At 39.2% G+C, this 22,905-nt stretch overlaps 1 protein-coding gene and 1 long non-coding RNA gene across 2 annotated transcripts; one reads left to right on the top strand and one right to left on the bottom strand.

Annotated features, from left to right (window-relative positions):
• Window positions 1–7,768: 7,768 nt before the first annotated feature.
• On the bottom strand, window positions 7,769–21,003 carry LOC311067533 (sulfotransferase 2B1-like). The gene is made up of 5 exons (XM_084089449.1): window positions 20,728–21,003; window positions 19,942–20,068; window positions 19,379–19,473; window positions 19,118–19,298; window positions 7,769–7,941 (listed from the first exon to the last, which is right to left on the bottom strand). Exons 1-5 carry the CDS (start codon window positions 20,986–20,988, stop codon window positions 7,826–7,828), a joined length of 780 nt encoding a protein of 259 aa, XP_083945575.1. The 5' UTR covers window positions 20,989–21,003; the 3' UTR covers window positions 7,769–7,825.
• LOC311067534 lies at window positions 8,311–9,730 on the top strand. The gene is made up of 3 exons (XR_014603232.1): window positions 8,311–8,684; window positions 8,804–8,954; window positions 9,646–9,730. It is a non-coding gene; the product is annotated as an uncharacterized lncRNA (long non-coding RNA).
• Window positions 21,004–22,905: the final 1,902 nt, after the last annotated feature.

Below are 22,905 nucleotides of genomic sequence, written 5' to 3'. Positions count from 1 at the left end.
TGTTGGTCTTCGATAGTCTGTGATGTTTTTGCCCTTCCCAGGAGTCAATCTGAATTCACTGCATGATTATGCAACCTTCTAATAAACCAAATGCAATACATCTGCATCATTACTGATAGCGCAGAGCAGTGCCCACTTATCCCTAAATTGTCCGAGACATAGACATTTTGCATTGTCAGTCGAAGTGAATATGTGCACAAAGCACCAACTTATTGTGCCTCTGCAGTTAAAAGTCTGGAGCTAAAATGGCTTACAAATGCTGGCAAATACCTGTGACCTGGTGAGTCCTCTGTGCTGGTACTGTGGACTCGCATAAGCATTTATTTAAAGGACGAGCATAATGGAAAAAACAAGGGCCAATTACATACCCACAATGCAATGTATTGGTTTCTTCAAAAGGCCACCCACAAGTCCAGGGAGAAAGATCTCGGAATAGCAAAGAAAAATAAACTTAAATGGCTTGATCAGGAAATACAGCATGACACATGCTGACCCAGATAACAACACTCAAACAACAACCCTGAAATAACACTTCAGTTTAAAGTGCTTCAAAGCTGCTCAGTGCTTTGTTGTAAAATTTATAACTGCGGCATTTTTTTGTTATCATTATTATTATTTACAAAAATAAAAAAGACCTAAAAGTTTGTGTAGGTTTGTTAAGCCTAAAAAATCATTGTTTTGGTTTAACTTTAACCCTTTGATGCACGCACGAATAAAACAATTTCACTAGTAGACAAATATAAATTGTACTTAGCCTACCTATAAAATTATAAATAAAAATTAAAAAAAGCTAAGTTTTAATTAGTGATAATAATAAAAAGAAGACAAAGAAGAAGAATTTTAGAATTCGACTTGCACCACAAGGGTAACCCGTGGCGCATGTATGGTTTAAACAAATAGGTCTATGCAACAAACTGAAGCTCCTCTTTTATTATACGAAATCCTCTGACATTTCTCTTCAAAATTGCTAATTCGCGACCAGGGTTTTGTTTAGCTCATTCCTCTGAGCTTCCACGTTCGTCATATTACGTTGTGCGTCGGGTCAGGGGTTAGTCTTCCACCCTAAATCGATGCGTACGGCCATCAGGCGGAAGCTTTATAGTTTATAAAGTTTTAAATATGGGTATTTTCCTTACACAAATGCATGGATTTTATTAACCTCCTGGAGTAAAAGTGGAGCACTTTTATCATGGATGGATGCACTTTTTTTGGCTTCAAATTTTCTCCAGCCATTCACTGCCATTATAAAGCTTAAAGAGCCAGGACATTTTTTGGTAACACTTTAAAATAATGGTCCGTCATTAATAAGTAACTATGCAGGAAGTAATGCAGGACTAATGAGTAGTTCTACATTAACACTTCAGCTACTACTATTAACTAATATGGAAACAAACTAATCAGTAAGTAATATCGAATTTAGGACTAAGATAGTTCCTTATTAGGTAATCAATAATTACCTAATGATATTGGCATCATTAAGAACTAATAGGCAATTATGACAAATTATAAAGAATTGCTAATTAATTACTAATCACAACAATAACGTGTCTGAGACGTTAGCAATTGTCTTTTTTTTACTCTCAACTTGGTTATAAAATACATCACTAATTACTCAAGGGTTACCTAGTCACTATGCAGGCACTACTAGTGATCTGGACCATTATTTTAAAGTGAAAAACATATTTTTTACTTTAAAATAATGGTCCAGATCACTAGTAGTTCCTGCAGAGTAACTAGGTAACACTTGAGTAATTAGTGATGCATTTTATGACTACATTCAGAGTAAAAATTATGACTGATTACATCTCAGACACACTATATAATATTCTTAATAATTAGTCAGTTCGTTAATAGTTATTAATGAGGCTTATCTCATTAAGTAATTATTGATTACATAATAATGAACTATCTCCTAAATTTGATATTACTTACTGATTAGTTTCCAAGCGTGTTTCCATATTAGTTAATAGTAGTAGCTGAAGTGTTAATGTAGTGCTACTCATTAGTCCTGCATTACTTCCTGCATTAATGACGGACCATTATTCTAAAGTGTTACCCTTTTTTTTATATAACTCTGATTGAATTCGTCTGAAAGAAGAATGTCATGACTTGAGGGTGAGTAAATCATGAGCTAATTTTTCTTTTTGGGTGAACTATCCCTTTAAAGACATACATCATTCTTATGAAAATACCTGAGATAGCTTGATGAACACAGATAAATTATTGCTATCATCTGTTTGTCTTCATGTTTCATCAGTCAAAACGTCTCTATTTGCATGTTATTATATCCATATATGAGGCATTTCCTGAAATGTCATAAGTTTAATACTTCTATGAATCTCACTTGTGGACCTTGTGCGCGGGGGATGAATCCGTACTGGGCTTCCAGTATGAATGAAACAGATATGACATGAGAGTGTTTAGCGCTGCATATCGCTATCATCTCCCCATTTTGGGTAAAAAGAAAAATAATACTAAAGTAGTTTTTAAAGGCACAATATGTAACTTTTTTTGCTTTAAAAATAGCAAAAATCACTATATCTATGTTATATATTTTTTTTAGTTGTGTACTTACATTATCCTGACTGTTTCCAACAACTTTCAAACCAGGAGAAATTTGTAATTTAATTCGAGAAACGTCCCGTTTCTTTATTTCCATTTTGTCGCCGTCAATGGCGTCATATCCGCGTTGTCCCTGGTTTCCGCTCGTACTGGCATAACAACCAGAGCTATGAACCAGAGCCCTCTGATAGTAACCAAAGCGACTGACGCGGACAACTGTGTAGTTCGCAATGTCTATTTGCACGCTGTTGTTGTTTCGTTCAAACATTATGGACCATGGCAAGCAGACTTTGGATAAAAAAGGAGAACTAAAACGAGAATCAATATCAGCGCGGTGTTTTCGAGATGCCGAGAGCTCCCATAGACAGTATATAAACGAGAGCTCCACGTCCGAGACTTCGACCGCTCCTACATGTACTTTATTAAACAGGTGAGCACATTTACATAAAACTAATCAATGTTATATAGTTCAACAATGATAAAATGTTAGAATATGATCTGTATGTTATTCTAATGTTGATCTAGCTTACTGCTAGTCTCATACAGACAAACTAACACATACATTTCAACACATTCAAATGCAGTTTAGTGTGATAGTGTAATAATGTTAGACCAAGTGAAACAGCGCTGCGTTACCTCACAAGTTTAATTTGTCTAATAAACTGATCTGTGAGTAGTAATTCTGCGTGTAGTTCGGTAGAATGAAATGTCCATATTCCTTTTATATCCGCGGGACTCGCGTCGCGTGTGGAGCTGATAACAGTCTCTTAGCAATCCCGAACTGCTTTATATCACAGTCACGATAAAAACATTGATGTATTCAGTCATCCATAAACATTATTAGATCGGTTGGCTTGACGTTGACGACAAGATCCATAGTTCTTAGCAAATGTTGCGTCATCAATCTACGCCTTTGTTATTGTAAATAGGTTAGCGACCCCTAGTGAAAAAAAAATTCCATACTGTCCGTTTAAGCAAACTACTTATTTACTCTTACTTGAGTCATATTATTTTTCAGTACTTCTACTTGTATTCAAGTAAATTATTACTTAAGTAGCAAAACCTTTACTTAAGTACAATTTACTCTTTCCACCACTGAATATATTTCTGGTCACTATATAATTTCCATTCTTACATTTGTGTTATTTGACAGTTCTGATGACTTCACTCTTAATCTAAAATGTGGGAAATAGCAATAAATACATTATAATGGGTAAGAAAAAACAGGACTGGATGTAAATGTTCTAAAGGAGACTGTTTCAAGTAAATAATCAGCCATGGATGAGAACAGAATGACAGAATCAAAGGAAATAAATTCCTTTGCAAGACTTAAAGATTTAAAGAGCACTGCTTATGTCAGACAGCCCTGCCTTTCTTTATCTCTCTACATCCCTGGAGTGTCGACACTAGTCCAAATAAAAGCTGACCCTTTGTTCTTGAGAGAGTCGAGAGAGTCGCTGTCATCCACGCCCATGGACACCCACCATGCCATGTAGGGCTTTCCAGGGACAATCTGAGAGGAGACACTTTGATATCCGTCTGTTCCAGTGTCCATCCTGTCCTAATGATGTCAGCTGATCGTTTATCTGTGTTCGATGCACATGCGCACTGCAGCGGCCGTCAATACGCCAGCTGTCTAGCGCAGACAATACGTGAGGATATATGGTTCCTCTGCCCAATCAGGAAGCAACAATGTCACTGTGATTGCCTATATGCCTGAAAAATGCCCTCGACACGCCTGGACGATGCCTACGCTCACACGTGTGTCCCGCCCAAAGTGCCTCAATTACAGGAAATCACAGGAAGTTCATTAGCGTTATCGGTAAAGAGGGAGTCTGCAGCGGACCCCAGCGCAGTCACGTACGGCACCGGCCCTGGGGTGAAATGCCCTCAGAGGAGAAGAACACTAGTCTATACACTAGTACATACACTAGTCAGCACGTAGGCCTACACAACAACGCAAGTGCAAACTGAGCGCATTCACATTATGTCAATGCCAGTTTACGTGCGGCGAATCTGACAACCAATCACAGTACGTCATAAGCTTCATTTGAATATTCTGGAACTGAATTAAATGAATGTGTTTGTTTACAATGAGTCCTTTTCTTTGAAAGTGAAACTATTCTGGCACAAAGCAGCTCAATCTCTGGAGGTGGTGATTGAAGAATAAAGCAATAAGCCAGGTTGCAATAAAATGATAACTGGTAAACACGGCCTTGAGTGGATAATTGCTTTATTAGTTGTCAGTTGCGCTGAAAAATAGCCTCCATTTTCTTTCTGTTTAATTTCACTGCTGTCCAAGAGAAACACTGTTAACAGATATCTTGTTTGTATTTTTTTTCTGTCCTACGGGTAAATGCAGATATTTAAAGGATTAGTTCATTTCAAAATGAAAATTCTGTCATCATTTACTCACCCTCAAGTTGTTTCAAACCTGTATGGATTTTTGCAAGGGCGTAGATTTGGTTTGAACATTGGGGGGGTTGAAGTTTGGGTATGCCTCCTTTTCATGTGATCATGGTATAAATATTGGGGGGGTTGTAATGCATAGATTTAAATATTGGGGGGGGGGGGGGGGGGGGTGTTATCTCCCCCCCACAAATTACGCCCCTGGATTTCTGTTGGAACACAAAAGAATATATTTTTATATATTAACAGTTGATGTACCCCATGACTTTTGAATGGTAGTGTATAATGTTACAAAAGCTTTCTATTTCAGATAAATGCTGTTCTATTGAACTTTCGTTTCATCAAATAGTTTTTTTGACTGTTTTCAGCATTTTCAACATTGTCACCGCCATCAACGACCCCTTCATTGACCTGCAGTACATGGTGAGATTCGCTGAAGCACAAATGATCGGCATTGTGTAAAGCATCAGCCAAGTTAAACAAACACATAAACCTGCATGTAGTGTTTTTAGAGTGAGATTTTAGATGCTTTCAAACATGCAGCTTTTGCTGTGAATTTAATGGGATTTTTCAGCATCTACCATGAAATTGGACTTTTTTAAAGAATATTCCTGACCTTAAGCACAATTTATTGGTGCACAACATTACTTTAAAACAAAAAGTAACATAAAAATATCATGAATATATAAAAATTCTAATATATTGATAAAATAATGTCTGCCTCTGAAAGATAAATTCGATCAAAATAAGTGATAGTAAAGACATTTATAATGTTGCCAAAGATTTCTATTTCAAATAAATGCTGTTCTTTTTAACTGTGTTAATCAAAGAATCATGAATATTATATATATATATATATATATATATATATATATATATATATATATATATATATATATATATATATGAAGAGTTCAGATGCAAAAGCCTTTAAATGGCATCTGAAATTTTCTTCTAGAATGATTTTTTTTCATTCATTTTTATCAAGTTCGTATATTTCACTTAAATGGCAATTAATAGGTAATTTTAAATGAAGTGAAATTAGTGAACTTAAATATACAAGCTTGATAAAAATTATCATTCTAGAAGAAAATTTCAGATGCCACTTAAAGGCTTTTGCATCTTAACTCTTCATATATATATATATATATATCCACAAATATTAAGCAGCACAACTGTTTTCAACATTGATAATAATAACAATAATAATAGGGCTGTCAATCGATTAAAATTTTTAATCAATTAATCACATGATTGTCGTGAGTTAACTCGTGATTAATCGCATTTAATCGCACATTTTTTTATTTGTTCTAAATATACCTTAAATTAATACTTTTCAAGTTTGTAATACTCTAATCAACGTGGGCATGGATAAATATAGATGCTTTATGCAAATGTATGTTTATTATTGAAACCATAGTCAATATAGAGCATGAAGACGAGACATGTTTTAAAGGTCATAGATGTTTTTTCAAAGAACTTGTTCATGTCTATTAGACACATGTAGAAAGAACAAAGAAATACCATGTTCCCATTACTTCTCTTTCTTTGCACTGAGCAATTTACTAACAAAAAAAATGTTTAGATTTTTGCATGACAGGGCAGCTCTTCTGAAAATGCTAAATGTACATTTATTATTTATTATTACATTATAGTTTGTCTCTCTCTGTGCCCATTTTGATGAAGCTAAATTCTCAATAAAACTGTTTTCATTGGTATATTTTACTGTTTCTATTGTCAAACAACGCAATGAATTTGAAATGGTGACTGAAACGCGACCCAATAAACATAACCAGCTCTCCCTTCCAAGACGTTAAACTGCACAAAAATTCTGATAATCGAGCCGTCGTCTGGTGAAATCAAATACACATAAGCTAAAGACAATATCCGTGTATATTTGTAAAATTAGAGAAGCAACATAATATCTGTTTAACTGAATTAAAGCGCTGCTCCTCCGCGCGAGACGCAGAGAGAGAGAGAGAGAGAGGCGCGCGCGCGCGCGTGCTGAGAGAGCCGGTAGATTCTCAGAAACTAAATAAGGTTTGGGCGCTTTGTTGAAGGAAAAAAAAATCGCTAAAGGGGTCTGCAATGTCGCTAAGTTGCCAACACGGTGTATCTCCATTTCTCCAACTAGGGTTGGGCCACGGGTCAAACAGAAAATATGCGCTGCGTTAATCGCCCGTTAAAAAAATTAGTGCCGTTAATATGATTTTTCGTTAACGCGTGATTAACGCGCTAACTTTGACAGCCCTAAATAATAATAAATGTTTCTTTAGCAGCAAATCATCATACTAGAATGATTTCTGAAGGATCATGTGGCACTGAAGACTGGAGTAATGATGCTGAAAATTCAGCTTTGCATACACATAAATTGTATTTTTTCCCCCCACATTACTGTTTTTGCTGTATTTTGGCTCAAATAACTGCAGCCTTGGTGAGCAGAAGATACTTCTTTTAAAAACTTTAAAAATCTTACCAATTTAAAACTTTTTAATGGTAGTGTATATATATACTTTTTGATTGTGAATAATTATATTAAAGTATATGGAAAATGTATTATGCTTGGTGCAAATCCAACAGGAAATAGATCCAAGTGATATTTCACTGTAAAAAAAAAACAAAAACAAAAAACACAGTCCTTCTCAAAGATAAATCTCATTATTTTGCAGCAATACATGAATTAAATGTAAATGCATCTAACTAAATAACTAACTTTCATGCTGTGCTGCCTGATGGGGAATGAAACCTTAAACTCGAATAAACAACATAGAAACCAAGTCAAGTAAACCATCACACATTGCAACTATGACTGTTTATTTTGATGTGCACTGGGATGACATTACAAGAGATTCGCTCATTTCTCATCCCATGGGAATCTGATGTTACTTCCTTTCATTTCCTCCTGAATTACAGCTGTGAATTTGGCATCAAGTTCAGGGCTGAAGTGATTCTTCCAGTCTCCAGCGATACCTTTAAATAAACAGAATGGTTTCAGTCAAAAACATAAATGGGATGAACCAACTGAGCATGTATGTTTATTATTAATGGAGCCCAGTGCTAAAAAGCATTTAAGTTATCTAAGTGCTAAATAATTTAGATTAATTAAGGTTCATAATTATACGTTAGAACTAAAGAAATTATCTTAAAGATATACAAAAATTAGAATTTAGAAGTAAGCTCAAGAAAAACATTTATTGTAGTTCATCTCCATTCTATTCATTTTGGGTAAGTGAAAAGGATTATGGGAGTTGTAGTTTGTTATACAATTGTTTGTTTCAAGTATGTGTTTAAATTTATTCTCAGGGTTTTTGTTTAAAGAATTTCATTGGTAAAGTGAAATGTATAATGTAAAATGTAATATTTTGATGTTTGGTGGTAAAACAACCGCGGGAAGAGAGAGACTGAATAGCTGAGCAGAAGTTGCGTCGAGGACTCGCTCCGTGCTTTAGTGATTAAACTGTAAAATAGAACGTGACAAACGTTGTATATTTGCCAGCTGGACTTTGTTTAAGTTTTGTGCACACAATCGGACTGATTTGTGAACTTGGAAACCGAAGACTTTGTAGTTATTGACGTTTTGCCAAAGCTAACATTTCGCCGCCGAGAGGATGCCTGTCGAGTGAGTGATTTCCAGTCCATGGACATCGCGTGTGAGAGACTGCCTATCTGTGACGGTGTGGTAATCGACGGAAGAACTGTCATTCGGGATTAAGGTATCTTTAATTGTTTTGTTTTTCTTGCTCCAAAGGGAGTGAAAGGGTCATTTTGTTTATTGGCCACGCCGAACAAAAGCGACGCTCCAGGCCTGCAACGGTTAACTGTTATGTTTTAGCTCCTTTGCCGGCTAGGACGAGTATGAAGCTGCAGACTCGGAGCCTGCATCTACAGTCCCGCACCCAGAGTCCCGCATTCTCAGACCCCTCGTTTTTCGAGACAGCGCCTCCTATCAATCGGATAAACATTTGAAGAACTTAAGCAGAAACGTAAGTATCGTCAATTTTATTTAGCGAATCATACTCATTCGATTTCTTTTTTAATCAAACTACTTTATAGATCGATACACCAACATATGAATAGTCCATTTAATATTTGTAAAGATAGTTTGTAACAAAATTTGAGCCGTTAATGTATGTTTTTTCACCTTTTTTCCCCGAAAATATTTTGATAGCTAACGTTAGCCTTTAACCTTGGACTTTTTGTAGACAAGCCATTGTAAAAATTGTATTAAAATTAGTTGACATTAAAGTAGACCAATTAAATACATTAAGTGTGTTAATATCAAAGAATGTCATCATTAATTATTTAATCAGATTTACCCTTTGACCTTTTTTTAATTACCGGACCTTTTCTCCTAAAACTATAAATTGAATTAATTAATGCCGGAGTAATTATTTTACTTTATATAATTTATGTAGACTACTTAAATTAGTTCTTATAAAACGTAAGTATTAAAATTAATCAATATTAATTTAACTGTGATATGAAGTTGTTGCCAGCCATTTACAACTCATACAATTGCCTATCAAATTTACTATGCCTTCACTATGTATTAACCAGTCTATGGTATTAACATGTGAGCTAGAATGTGTCATTTGGCCTTTTGTTTGGGTTCCTTCTTTTAATTTGTATTGACTGAAATGTTTTATATATTAATTTATTTATTTTAATGGACAGGCCATCATTCATGGCCTATGTGAGATGCAGGCATTATCCTGGCAGGAGGCTGAGGAGGTGTTCCTCCGTGGCCCTATCACCCTAGGTATGCTTGTAATTTGCATTTGCAAAAAAAAAAAATATATATATTTATTTTTACACAATATTTTTGACAATGGCATTCATCTTTAATTTTAGTGAAGTCGAGGAATTTGACAGAGCGATTGCAAAAAGAATGAAAAAAGAAGAAACATTCGTCTACCAGAAAGTAATTATTTTACCTTATGCATTTACATTACATTTTACATTTATTCATTTAGCAGACGCTTTTATCCAAAGCGACTTATAAATGAGGAGGTTTTTTTTATGCAATTGAAGATGAAAAGTAAAGTCACTAACACAATTCTTTCTTCCTTTTTTCTTTGCTTTGTCCTGTTTACAGCAAGATGATGTTTAGGTGTTCGTTAAATAAAGTACAGAATTGTTTATTATTGGTGTTTTGTCTATTCTTATTTGAGTTTTGCTTTGCATTCAAAATATCAAAAAACAGGTTTTGTAATGTTAGCATGGTATAATGTTAATTAGACCATTTGAACTGAAAGAAAAATTGGAATTTGAATTAAAAAAAACATTGTAGCAATATTATATCACAATATTTTTCAGAAGATAGTTCAATCTGTAATTGTATCCCTTCCATCAGTAATTTTCTTTCAATTACACCCACGCTCCAAAAATAACTACTGGGTAATTTGTTAGTCAGAGAACACAATGAGTTTTTCTGGCACATGCATTAAGCAGGGAACGCAAATATTTACGTTCTTTAAATAAAACGAGACCGTAATATTGCATCCTATTGTTTTCAATGGCATTTGGATAAGGATGTTATACGATCTTCGAAAGAGTAGGAGGCGCTGTCTCGAAAAACGAGGGGTCTGAGAATGCGGGACTCTGGGTGCGGGACTGTAGATGCAGGCTCCGAGTCTGCAGCTTCATAATGTTGGCTAGGACTGGGGTGGGTGAATCACGTGTGAGTGTGTGTGTGTGTGTGCGCGCGTGGGCCCGCGTGTGTGTTTCATGCTGATGCGTTATGTACTGTATTTTAACCTACTGTTGAATGTTAGATAAAGTGAGGCTAATGTAGCCTACAAGTTTCTAAGCTCTTACATTTTGAGGCTATTGAGGTACGTGTAACCTTTTGATTTCTTTTACATTTTGAGGTTAATTCAAACTTGAGGTTTGAGGTGATTTAATTTTATTCAATAAGCTAAGTAAGTATTTGTTGAATACTTTTCTTCATTGATACATTTTGTATTTTTTTTTTTTTTTTTGTTTATAGTGAGAATTCATTCTTTTGGTGAATTTAATATTTTATTTATTCAGTAAACCCTATTTTTATTTAACATTTTAATAACTGAGTCCTGAGTATTCATTTAGTGTAAGATATCGTTGAGTAATAGATTGAATAGGTAAATGATATTTCATGTGAAAATGGTTTAAGTCAGTTACACAAAAGTACGTACACAGGGTTGTGGTTTAAAAGTTTATTAGTTATTCAAAGCACATGTAAAGTTAGCCTATACAAACCGACATTTAAACAGGAGGTCAGCAAGAATTCCATATATTATATACAGTTAACTAGGATTAATTTAAGAACCCAGGAACGCCCTTTAGTACCAGGAGATAGGCCTAGGGGGCGCTACACAAAATGGAGGCACCGCTGGGATCCTTTTTGCTGTAATTTCCTTCCTGTTAACGTTGATGATGCTCCAGAAAGCGCTAAGTTGAATTTACATTGATGTCTTTGATCTGGAGTGTGAAGAAAAAAAAATGGAGTTAGGAAACAGTTCTGCTTTGCAACAAGAGCTGCTGGATTGGTGTAATGATGCTTGGTTCAGCCCGATCATGCATTGCTGTTGTTGGATGTTCCAGCTGATGCTGGCATAGCCTTTATTGAGAGCACAATTGAAGCTGTGAAAATATTTGGCAGAGTACGTGTTCGTTCTTCAAAAGAAGGTCCGTCTAAAACAAGTTTGCTGGTGCTGTGTGAATGTCGCGAAAAGATTGATTCTTCTCGTGTCCCTGCTGAAGTATTACCTAAGGATGGTGATCCTCCATGGAAGATTGTGGTTGTCAGAGACAAAGAGCCTGACCCTGATGATTTTTCAGCCAAACTCAGAAAACTTCTACAAGATGAAGGCAAATCTATGACTGATGTTCAAGCTTTGTTTTCCCCTCTTCCTACTAGTTCTCCTGAAGCAGTAATTCGTGCAGTTGGTGAGCTCTTGGAAAAGACAACAAAGCGTTCTGGTGATTCCACTGCTTACAAGGGACTGCGTGTTTTCTCAGGTGTGGTGCCTACCCCGGCGGGAGAAGAAACCATGGAGAATTGGATAGAGCAAGCTAAGTTGATGATAGCAGAAAGTGTTTGCGCTGAAAAAGAGAAGCGTAAGCGCATTGTGGAAAGCTTAAAGGGTCCTGCCCTTGAGATTATCAAGGCAGTTAGATTGTCTAATGGTGATGCTAGTGCATCTGAGTACCTTGTTGCGCTTGAAAGTGCGTTTGGGACTTCAGAGTCCGGTGAAGATTTGTATTTTGCGTTCAGACTTCTTCGCCAGAACTCCGGTGAAGCACTGTCTGAGTTTCTCCGTCGAATGGAAGTCATTGACCAAAGTAGTTCAGAGAGGTGGACTACAACCTGCACAAGTTGACCGGGTGAGAATTGAGCAACTTCTTCGTGGCGCTGTAGAGTCCGACTTGATGTTGCTGAAGTTACGGCTGAGAGAGAGAAAAGAGTCCCCGCCTACTTTCTTGAAACTACTGAACGAGAATCGGGAGGAGGAGGAAAATGAAGCCGCCCGGTGTAAGCTTGATGCAACGGTGAAACCTGTGATCCCTAAAGCGTCGCCACCACCAAAACCCACTGAGATTCAAGCATTGAAAGCTGAGGTCAAGGAGCTGCGTGCCAAGCTGGAAGAGTCATGCAAGGCCCCGGCATCACCTGAAGCCCCAGAACAGAAAGCAAAGAAGACTTCTGAGAGTGCTGAAGCACGAATAGACCCTGAAGTACAGAGCTTGAAGACTCAAGTCCAGCAACTGCAAAAACAGCTGACTGTAATGAAAGTAGAGAGCAGTGCAACCCCAAGAAGAACGACATTTCAGCGGCAAGCTGTGAGCTCTTATGAGAGAAACAGGCCCTCAGTCAGCCGTGATGATTTCTTTTGTTACCGATGTGGTGGCGATGGGCACATTGCCAGCCAGTGCCAAGAGTCAGAAACCCCCCCGGAAGTGATCAGAAAGCTACTCCGTGCACTAAAGAGAGCCAAGGGTGGGAAGAGTGAGCCGATTCCACATCCGACTGTGAGCAGAGATGCCCACTGCAAGAAGAGCCATGTTCGCAAACCTGCTCAAAGCAACCTTCCTAGTGGTTTGGTAGGTCCTGCCTCCACTATTTGCGTTAAGATCAATGGCCATTCATGTAATGCCTTATTGGACAGTGGATCTCAAGTCACAATAATATTCGACAAGTGGCAAAAGAAATACTTGCCCAATGTTCCCATCCACCCCATCACTGGTCTTTCGATATGGGGTTTGAGCTCCTCCAGCTACCCATATCAAGGCTACATAGTAGTAGATGTGGAGTTTCCAGCCACACTTACAGGAGTGAGTGAGTCTATCTCCGTGTTAGCATTAGTTTGTCCCGAGCCAAGTGGCCCAGACCATATTCCTGTCATCATTGGGACGAATGCCAACTTATTCCATCGTTTAGCTGCTCTGTGCAAAGATGCTGACATTCCAGACTCACAGGCTCGCGCTTTCAGAATTTTGCCACAGACAAAACAAGTGAAACTCTCCCATAGCCAAGAGATGGATGTGGAAGAGCCGAAGGGGGAAGTAAAATGGATGGGTCCCGGTCCTCTATCTGTTCCTGCCAGAGGTGAACGATATGTCGTCTGCAAAGTTGGATGCAAGGAACCCTTAGAAAAAGACATTGTCATGGTTGAAACACCTCTTTCTGTGACACTACCTGCTGGAGTGCTCATTCAGCCGGTGGTGCTAACGTCATCTGAACTAAATGTCAACAGTTTCGAAGTACTGCTGAGAAATGAGACATTGAGAGAAGTCACTATGTTGCCTGGAACCGTTCTTGCTCATGTGTATCCCACTGACACAGTTATGATGGCCCAGAGACCTAAATCTACATCCAAGGTTCTTGATGAGACGTTGTTTGATTTTGGTGAATCTCCGATTCCAGAGGTCTGGAGAAAAAGGCTGCGTCAGAAGCTGTCTAAAAGAGGTAATGCATTCTCTCTTGATGAGTGGGATGTGGGTCTCGCCAAGGGTGTGGAGCACCACATAAGACTCAGTGACCCCAGACCATTTAGAGAAAGATCCAGACGCATAGCCCCAGCGGATATAGATGACATACGCCGCCACCTGAAAGACCTGCTGGCAGCAGGCATCATCAAAGAATCCAGAAGTCCATATGCGTCGCCAATAGTAATTGTCCGAAAGAAGAACGGAAGTGTTCGCATGTGCATTGATTATCGCACATTGAACAACAGAACAATCCCTGACCAGTACACCACTCCGCGGATTGACGATGCCTTGGATTGCCTGTCCGGCAGTCGTTGGTTTTCTGTGCTAGACCTCCGGAGTGGGTACTATCAGATACCCATGTCTGAAGAAGACAGGGAAAAAACAGCCTTCATATGTCCCCTAGGGTTCTACGAATTTCAACGGATGCCCCAAGGCATAACTGGAGCCCCGGCAACCTTTCAACGGTTGATGGAGAGAGCTGTGGGTGACATGCATCTGCTTCAGGTGATTGTCTATTTAGATGACATCATAGTATTCGGACGAACCTTAGAGGAGCATGAAGAACGACTACTGAAAGTGCTTGACAGACTTGAAGAGTGTGGTCTGAAGATATCACTTGACAAGTGCCAGTTTTGTCAGCCACAAGTAAGGTATGTTGGACACATAGTTTCTGCACTAGGAATAGCCACCGATCCTGAGAAAGTGAGTGCTGTCAAGAACTGGAAGTTGCCTACAGATCTGAGATCTTTAAGATCGTTTCTCGGATTCTGCGGATATTACCGACGGTTTGTTAAGAACTACTCAGCCATAGTTCGACCACTCACTGAGCTCACAAAGGGCTACCCTCCTAAGAACAGGCACAAGGCTGCCCAAGAGAAGAAGCATTATTTCAAAGAGGGAGAGCCTTTTGGGGAGCGCTGGGACGAAGAGTGCACCAAGGCATTTCATAACATCATTCACTGCCTCACTCATGCCCCAGTGTTAGCATTTGCTGACGCCACAAAACCATATGTACTCCATGTAGATGCAAGTCTGAATGGTTTAGGCGCCGTCCTTAATCAAGAATATTCTGATGGTCTGAGGCCTGTTGCTTTTGCAAGCCGCAAACTCAGTGCCCCTGAGCAGCGCTATCCCATTCATCAATTGGAATTTCTCGCATTGAAATGGGCGATCGTGGACAAGTTTCATGATTATCTTTATGGGGCTAAGTTCACAGTGAGAACAGATAATAACCCACTCACATACGTCCTAACAACGGCCAAGCTCAATGCAACTGGACATAGGTGGTTGTCAGCTCTTGCCACCTACGATTTCAAAGTCCAATACAGACCAGGTCGACACAACATTGATGCTGATCTGCTTTCCCGTCAGTTACCATCCACTGAAGTGTCACCTGACTGGGATGAGATATCTTCCCCTGGGGTTAAAGCCATCTGCCAAATAACCACTCCATACCTGAAAACTGAGTCAAACAGACTTATAGATCAATTAGGAGCCAATTCCAAGAGTGTTCCTAGCGTCTATGCCTGTCCGACACAGTTGGAGATAAGCGACTTGGAACAATTGAGCCACCATGAGTTGAGAAGAGCTCAAGAACAAGATTCAATCATAGGTGCAGTAAAGAAAGCAGTCGAGACTGGCCAGCTTCAGTCTATGGCCAAGAATCAAGATCCAAGCATAGTGCTCCTGCAAAGACAAAGTCCCAAGCTGATTGTGAAGAATCACCTTCTCTTCAGAGTGGTGAACAAACAGTCTGGAGACAAAAGAAAACAGTTAGTCTTACCTGAGAAATACCGTCGGATGGTCCTGCGCTCCCTACACGATGACACTGGACACCTTGGAGTTGAACGGACGACTGAACTTCTGAAGGAACGATTTTACTGGCCGAGAATGACCACTGAAATTGAGAGTTACGTCAAGAACTGTGGGAGATGCATCGCAAGGAAGTCAATTCCACAACGAGCTGCTCCATTGAGTCAAATCACAAGTACAGGTCCACTTGACCTAGTTTGTATAGACTTCTTGTCTATTGAGCCAGACTCCCGAGGGATCGCAAATGTGTTGGTCGTAACAGATCATTTCACCCGCTACGCCCAAGCTTTCCCGTGCAAAGATCAAAAAGCTATGACTGTTGCCAAGACCCTGTTTGAGAAATTCTTTGTGCATTATGGATTACCTTCACGAATCCATTCCGATCAGGGACGAGACTTCGAAAGTCGCCTTATCAAAGACCTTTGTGTGATGTTGGGCATCTGTAAGTCTCGAACCTCACCTTACCATCCGCAAGGTGATGCACAACCAGAAAGGTTTAACAGGACGCTACTGTCAATGCTAGGAACTTTGGATCCTGCTAAAAGGTCACAATGGAGTCAGAGCATCAGTCAACTAGTCCACGCGTACAACTGTACGAAGAATGAGGCTACTGGCTATTCGCCATACTTACTCATGTTTGGAAGAGAAGCCCGCTTGCCCATTGACGTATGCTTTAACACTTCTACTGATGGGAAGGATGCAGTGAAGTACCAGCAGTATGTGGAGAGCATGAAAAAAGAACTGCAGAATGCGTACAAGCTTGCATCCGACGCTTCACAAAAGAACCATGATAGAAACAAGAAAAACTTTGACAGAAGAGTGAGACATCATACTCTGGAGCAAGGAGACAGAGTGTTGATAAAGAATCTGGGATTGACAGGAAAACACAAGTTACAGGATAAGTGGAATTCATTGCCATACATTGTTGTGAAGAAATTGACAGACTTACCTGTTTACAGATTGAAACCTGAAAGAGGAATGGGAGGTATACGGACACTTCATAGAGACCACCTGTTACCCATAGGAGAGTCTGTGAGGTTGCCGACCCCCAAAGAGAGCAAACAGACTGCTCATCGCCCTGTGACCAGAACCCAAACAGATCAGAAGCGGGTAAGAAAGGAAACAAGGAAGGAGGAAGTTAGAGAAATGAATGCTGAAGATGGATTTGAAGAGTCCTCATCTGATGAGGAACATGATGTGTCATATTTCCCTCTGAGAGATGATGTGAGCGAACTGTTCAGACCAATACCTTCTGTTGTTCCTGAGAGAGAAATCTTACCTGAGAGTACCCCAGTGTCTGATGACTTGGAGCAAAGCCATGCTCAAGAAGTTGGAGAAGCTGGAGAAACCCTTGTGGATGATAAAGCAGGAAGTAGTCTACAATCACAACCAGACCTTGTGGACGCCTCAGAGTCTGAAGGGGGAGAACATCCTGCTGAGTGTGAAGTGGTTGGAGATGAAGTGCCTGTGGAAGAACTTACCTGTGAAAAATGTCCCAAAAGACAGGTAAAACCTGTGACACGCTTTACGTATGATGAGCCTGGGAAGCCAGTCTATAAGCCCCTTACTGTGGTTCATATAAGTCAAGAGCCTGAGAAGAGGAAGTGCAAAACACTTTGGTGTCATCCCATGGCCCAATGTTTTAGATGCTCTCTTGCTAATCCTTGCCCTGAAAGAAGAGAATTTATTAATGTCTAAATGATAGCGCATGAGGACATGCTAGCCTTCAGAAGGGGGAGGGTGTAGCCCAGTGCTAAAAAGCATTTAAGTTATCTAAGTGCTAAATAATTTAGATTATTTATCATAATTATACGTTAGAACTAAAGAAATTATCTTAAAGATATACAAAAATTAGAATTTAGAAGTAAGCTCAAGAAAAACATTTATTGTAGTTCATCTCCATTCTATTCATTTTGGGTAAGGGAAAAGGATTATGGGAGTTGTAGTTTGTTATACAATTGTTTGTTTCAAGTATGTGTTTAAATTTATTCTCAGGGGTTTTTTTTAAAGAATTTCATTGGTAAAGTGAAATGTATAATGTAAAATGTAATATTTTGATGTTTGGTGCAAAAAAAATAAAAATAATTTATTATATGACTTTTGTATGCATGGAATGACATGTGAGGTGAAAGGTCGACAACCGCGGGAAGAGAAAGACTGAATAGCTGAGCAGAAGTTGCGTCGAGGACTCGCTCCGTGCTTTAGTGATTAAACTGTAAAATAGAACGTGACAAACGTTGTATATTTGCCAGCTGGACTTTGTTTAAGTTTTGTGCACACAATCGGACTGATTTGTGAACTTGGAAACCGAAGACTTTGTAGTTATTGACGTTTTGCCAAAGCTAACATTTCGCCGCCGAGAGGATGCCTGTCGAGTGAGTGATTTCCAGTCCATGGACATCGCGTGTGAGAGACTGCCTATCTGTGACGGTGTGGTAATCGACGGAAGAACTGTCATTCGGGATTAAGGTATCTTTAATTGTTTTGTTTTTCTTGCTCCAAAGGGAGTGAAGGGGTCATTTTGTTTATTGGCCACGCCGAACACAAGCGACACTCCAGGCCTGCAACGGTTAACTGTTATGTTTTAGCTCCTTTGCCGGCTAGGACTGGGGTGGGTGAATCACGTGTGAGTGTGTGTGTGCGCGCGCGTGGGCCCGCGTGTGTGTTTCATGCTGATGCGTTATGTACTGTATTTTAGCCTACTGTTGAATGTTAGATAAAGTGAGGCTAATGTAGCCTACAAGTTTCTAAGCTTTTACTACATTTTGAGGCTATTGAGGTACGTGTAACCTTTTGATTTATTTTACATTTTGAGGTTAATTCAAACTTGAGGTTTGAGGTGATTTAATTTTATTCAATAAGCTAAGTAAGTATTTGTTGAATACTTTTCTTCATTGATACATTTTGTATTTTATTTTTTTTGTTTATAGTGAGAATTCATTCTTTTGGTGAATTTAATATTTTATTTATTCAGTAAACCCTATTTTTATTTAACATTTTAATAACTGAGTCCTGAGTATTCATTTAGTGTAAGATATCGTTGAGTAATAGATTGAATAGGTAAATGATATTTCATGTGAAAATGGTTTAAGTCAGTTACACAAAAGTACGTACACAGGGTTGTGGTTTAAAAGTTTATTAGTTATTCAAAGCACATGTAAAGTTAGCCTATACAAACCGACATTTAAACAGGAGGTCAGCAAGAATTCCATATATTATATACAGTTAACTAGGATTAATTTAAGAACCCAGGAACGCCCTTTAGTACCAGGAGATAGGCCTAGGGGGCGCTACATTAAAACTGTACATCTTTTAAAAGCTTTCAGTGTTTTAAAATGTGTCAGTACTGTTTAAATGCTTGTACCTTTTCTGAGGAAGTTTGACTTCTTCTGGTCCAAAACGACATCTGGCACCAGAGAGTAGTTTGACATGTTGTTTGTTTTCATATTTTTGAAAGTGCCGTTATTGACCACACGATCCAGAGCTTCTGCGCTGAGCTCCCGACCGAGGAAGTTTAAAATCCGCTCCACAATTTCACAGAGGTCCTTTAATTACAAAAAGAAAGAACTGCAAGTCACTCATTCTCTCTGATACCTGAAGGAGTATTACTTTCCCTTCACTTTACCTGAAGCATTTCTTCATAGGTGATGTACAGAATTCTGTCCCCAAGCTCAGGGTTTCGCCAACTTTTCACATGGTCAGTCCACTTCCCGAAAAGAACTGTGCAAGCAATTGCAAATGAATTATTGCAATATTTATGACACACTCCATTCATTCATAAGCGGCAACATCAATATATCAAAACACACCAATGTACAAGAACTAGTCAATAATAATCAGGATAGAACTGTTTTCAACATTGAAATAATCAGAAATGTTTCTTGAGCAGCAAATCAGCATTTTAGAATGATTATTTCTGAAGGATCATGTGACACTGAAGACTGGACTAATGATGCTAAAAAAATTCAGCTTTGCATCACAGGAATAAATTACATTTTAAAATAGATTAAAATAGAAAACAGTCATTTAAAAATAGTAAAATTATTTCACAATATTACTGTTTTTACTGTGTTTTTAATCAAATAAATGCAGCATTGGTGAGCGACTTCTTCATAAGAGACTGCTTTTTTTATTTTATTTTTAACGAGTTCAAACTTTTGAATGTTAGTGTATATTTGAATCCCTCACCTTTTCCTGACAGGAATTTGTCTGTGAATTCTTCAAATGTTCCAGGGTCTTCAAGGAAAGTTGCCATTTTATGAAAGTGAAAAGATGAGACTAGAACATCTTTAGGATTCCGAGCAACGTAGATTACCTGAAGAGGAAAGAAAGATATCACGATTAGAGACATGCAACCTGACTGACTGGCCGGACATGTTTCTGGATATGAAATCACCCAAAACACACACTGTGCTTTTGTGCTTATGTAAGGATATTGCCACTGATTCCTTATGATGCCATAATGTACTGAGAATTATATAGTGAAACCAATGCAGACAAGGTCATTTTGCGTCATAACACACGCAACTGCTGTCAAGGATAACACTAATAAAACACTCTGTGATAATAGATTTGATAATAGGTTTAACTGTTGTGTTATTCATTTCAAATCACAATTATGGGGATTGTTTAGGTTTATAAACTCAGCTTAGGGGTTGACTCTTAGGTCTAATCATAATTTTTAGTTTACACTATATGTGACAACAATGCACATTATAGCACAGAAATAATATATGATGTTTATAAACACTATTGTGGTGAGCAGTGTAGTGATTATCTTTGATGAATGCTAAATATCACATCCATGCATGCACAGATATTACCTTTTATTTTCATCTCAAAATTCACGAATGGTCACAAAAACAAACAAAAAGACTAGTATCATCAGAAAGCAACAACAAAAAAAACAGACTCTATAAAAAAAAAAAAATCTATAGAGTGACTTAGATGTGGCTGTCCTGCTGTTTTCTATACCTTGGCCTTGGAGTTGAAAAAGGAGGGAGGCATCAAATGACAAGGCATGTGGGAGACGATGGCTCGCGGTGAAGGGAATTTATCGAGGACCAGTGGAGCTCGGTTTTCCTCCAGCCATGGAACCCTCTCCCAGTTGGGGATGGTTTGCACTGAGGTCAGGTCTCCTCCATTCAGGAGTGGGGGAAGAATTTCCTGCATCCATGTTGTACCTGAAAAAAACAGGCAGGGGTTAATGAGGATGCACTGATCGCCTTCATGCATGTTTCATTTATACTTGCATTTGATTTAGGAAACACACATCATCATGCATTACGCTGAATTTCTCAAAATACACTGCTCAAAAAAATTAAAGGAACACTTTGAAAACACATCAGATCTCAATGGGGAAAAATATCATGCTGGATATCTATACTAATATGAACTGGGTAATGTGTTATGAACAAAAGGATGCCACATCGTTTGATGGAAATGAAAATAATCAACCTACAGATGATTGAATTCAAAGACACCCCGGAAATCTAAGTGGAAAAAATGATGCAGCAGGCTTGTCAATTTTGCTGAAATTTTATTGCAGCAACTCAAAATGGTTCTCAGTAGTTTGTATGGCCCCCACGTGCTTGTATGCATGCCTGACAACGTCGGGACATGCTCCTACTGAGACGACGGATGGTGTCCTGGGGTATTTCCTCCCAGATCTGGACCAGCGCATCACTGAGCTCCTGGACAGTCTGAGGTGCAACCAGGTGATGTCAGATGGACCGAAACACAATGTCCCAGAGGTGTTCTATTGGATGTAGGTCAGGTGAGCGTGGTGGCCCTTCAATGGTATCATTCCTTCATCCTCCAGGAACTGCCTGCATGCTCTCGCCACATGAGGCCGGGCATTGTTGTGCACCAGGAGGAACCCAGGACCCACTGCACCAGCATAGGGTCTGACAATGGATCCAAGGATTTCATCCCAATACCTAATGGCAGTCAGGGTGCCATTGTCTAGCCTGCAGAGGTCTGTGCGTCCCTCCATGGATATGCCTCCCCAGACCCTCACTGACCCACCACCAAACCGGTCATGCTGAACGATGTTACAGGCAGCATAACATTCTCCACGGCTTCTCCAGACCCTTTCCTGTCTGTCACGTGCTCAGGGTGAACCTGCTCTCATTTGTGAAAACCACAGGGCACCAGTGGCGGACCTGCCAATTCTGGTGTTCAATGGGAAATGCCAATCGAGCTCCCTGGTGCTGGGCAGTGAGCACAGGGCCCACTAGAAGACGTCGGGCCCTCAGGCCACCCTCATGAAGTCTGTTTCTGATTGTTTGGTCAGAGACATTCACACCAGTGGCCTGCTGGTGGTCATTTTGTAGGGTTCTGGCAGTGCTCATCATGTTTCTCCTCGCACAAAGGAGCAGATACCGGTCCTGCTGATGGGTTAAGGACCTTCTACCGCCCTGTCCAGCTCTCCTAGAGTAGCTGTCTGTCTTCCTGGAATCTCCTCCATGCTCTTGAGACTGTGCTGGGAGACACAGTAAACCTTCTGGCAATGGCACGTATTGATGAGCCATCCTGAAGGAGCTGGGCTGCCTGCGCAACCTCTGTAGGGTCCAGGTATCGCCTCATGCTACCAGTAGTGACACTGACCCTAGCCAAATGCAAAACTGGTGAAAAACAGTCTGAAAAGATGAGTAGGGAAAAAATGTCAGTGGCCTCCACCTGTAAAACCATTCCTGTTTTGGGGGTTGTCTCACTGTTGCCCATCTAGTGCACCTGCTGTTAATTTCATTAACACTAAAGCAGCTGAAACTGATTACCAACCCCCTCTGTTACTTAACTGACCAGATCAATATCCCAGGAGTTTAACTGACTTGATGCTATTCTCTGATTAAAAAGTGTTCCCTTTATTTTTTTGAGCAGTGTATATCTCCATAACATTTGCACAAGAGATTGCATTAGCCTGATGTTCAGTATTTAAATCTGAATGCTTATAATAGAGTTAGTGGAGTGATTTGCAGTCTGAGGAGGATCAGAATGCAGACACTGTCATCCAAAGCAAATTACATTGCATTCAATGGGAATATTAATTTATGGCCATTTTACCCACATATTGCATAAAGTAAAATGGTGTATCAATTAATTCCGTTATTTCTTTCATAACATAGTTGAGAATCATCTTTATACAAATTC

This window comes from Abramis brama (assembly GCF_963993115.1).
Source record: "Abramis brama genome assembly, chromosome: 17".
In the NCBI taxonomy this organism is placed as follows: Eukaryota; Metazoa; Chordata; class Actinopteri; order Cypriniformes; family Leuciscidae; genus Abramis; species Abramis brama.
The sequence above is the reverse complement of the archived record's forward strand: the minus strand, read 5'-3'. Positions and strand labels throughout refer to the sequence as shown.

What these genes read in the sequence shown, in the direction of transcription:
- LOC311067533 (XM_084089449.1), bottom strand. Translation starts at nt 20,988, where the DNA reads ATGCATGAAGGCGATCAGTGCATCCTCATTAACCCCTGCCTGTTTTTT. An exon ending in TTTTCAACTCCAAGGCCAAG is followed by an intron (nt 20,069 to 20,727) that starts GTATAGAAAACA and finishes TTTCCTCTTCAG; the next exon opens with GTAATCTACGTTGCTCGGAA. An exon ending in CAAATTCCTGTCAGGAAAAG is followed by an intron (nt 19,474 to 19,941) that starts GTGAGGGATTCA and finishes TTGCTTGCACAG; the next exon opens with TTCTTTTCGGGAAGTGGACT.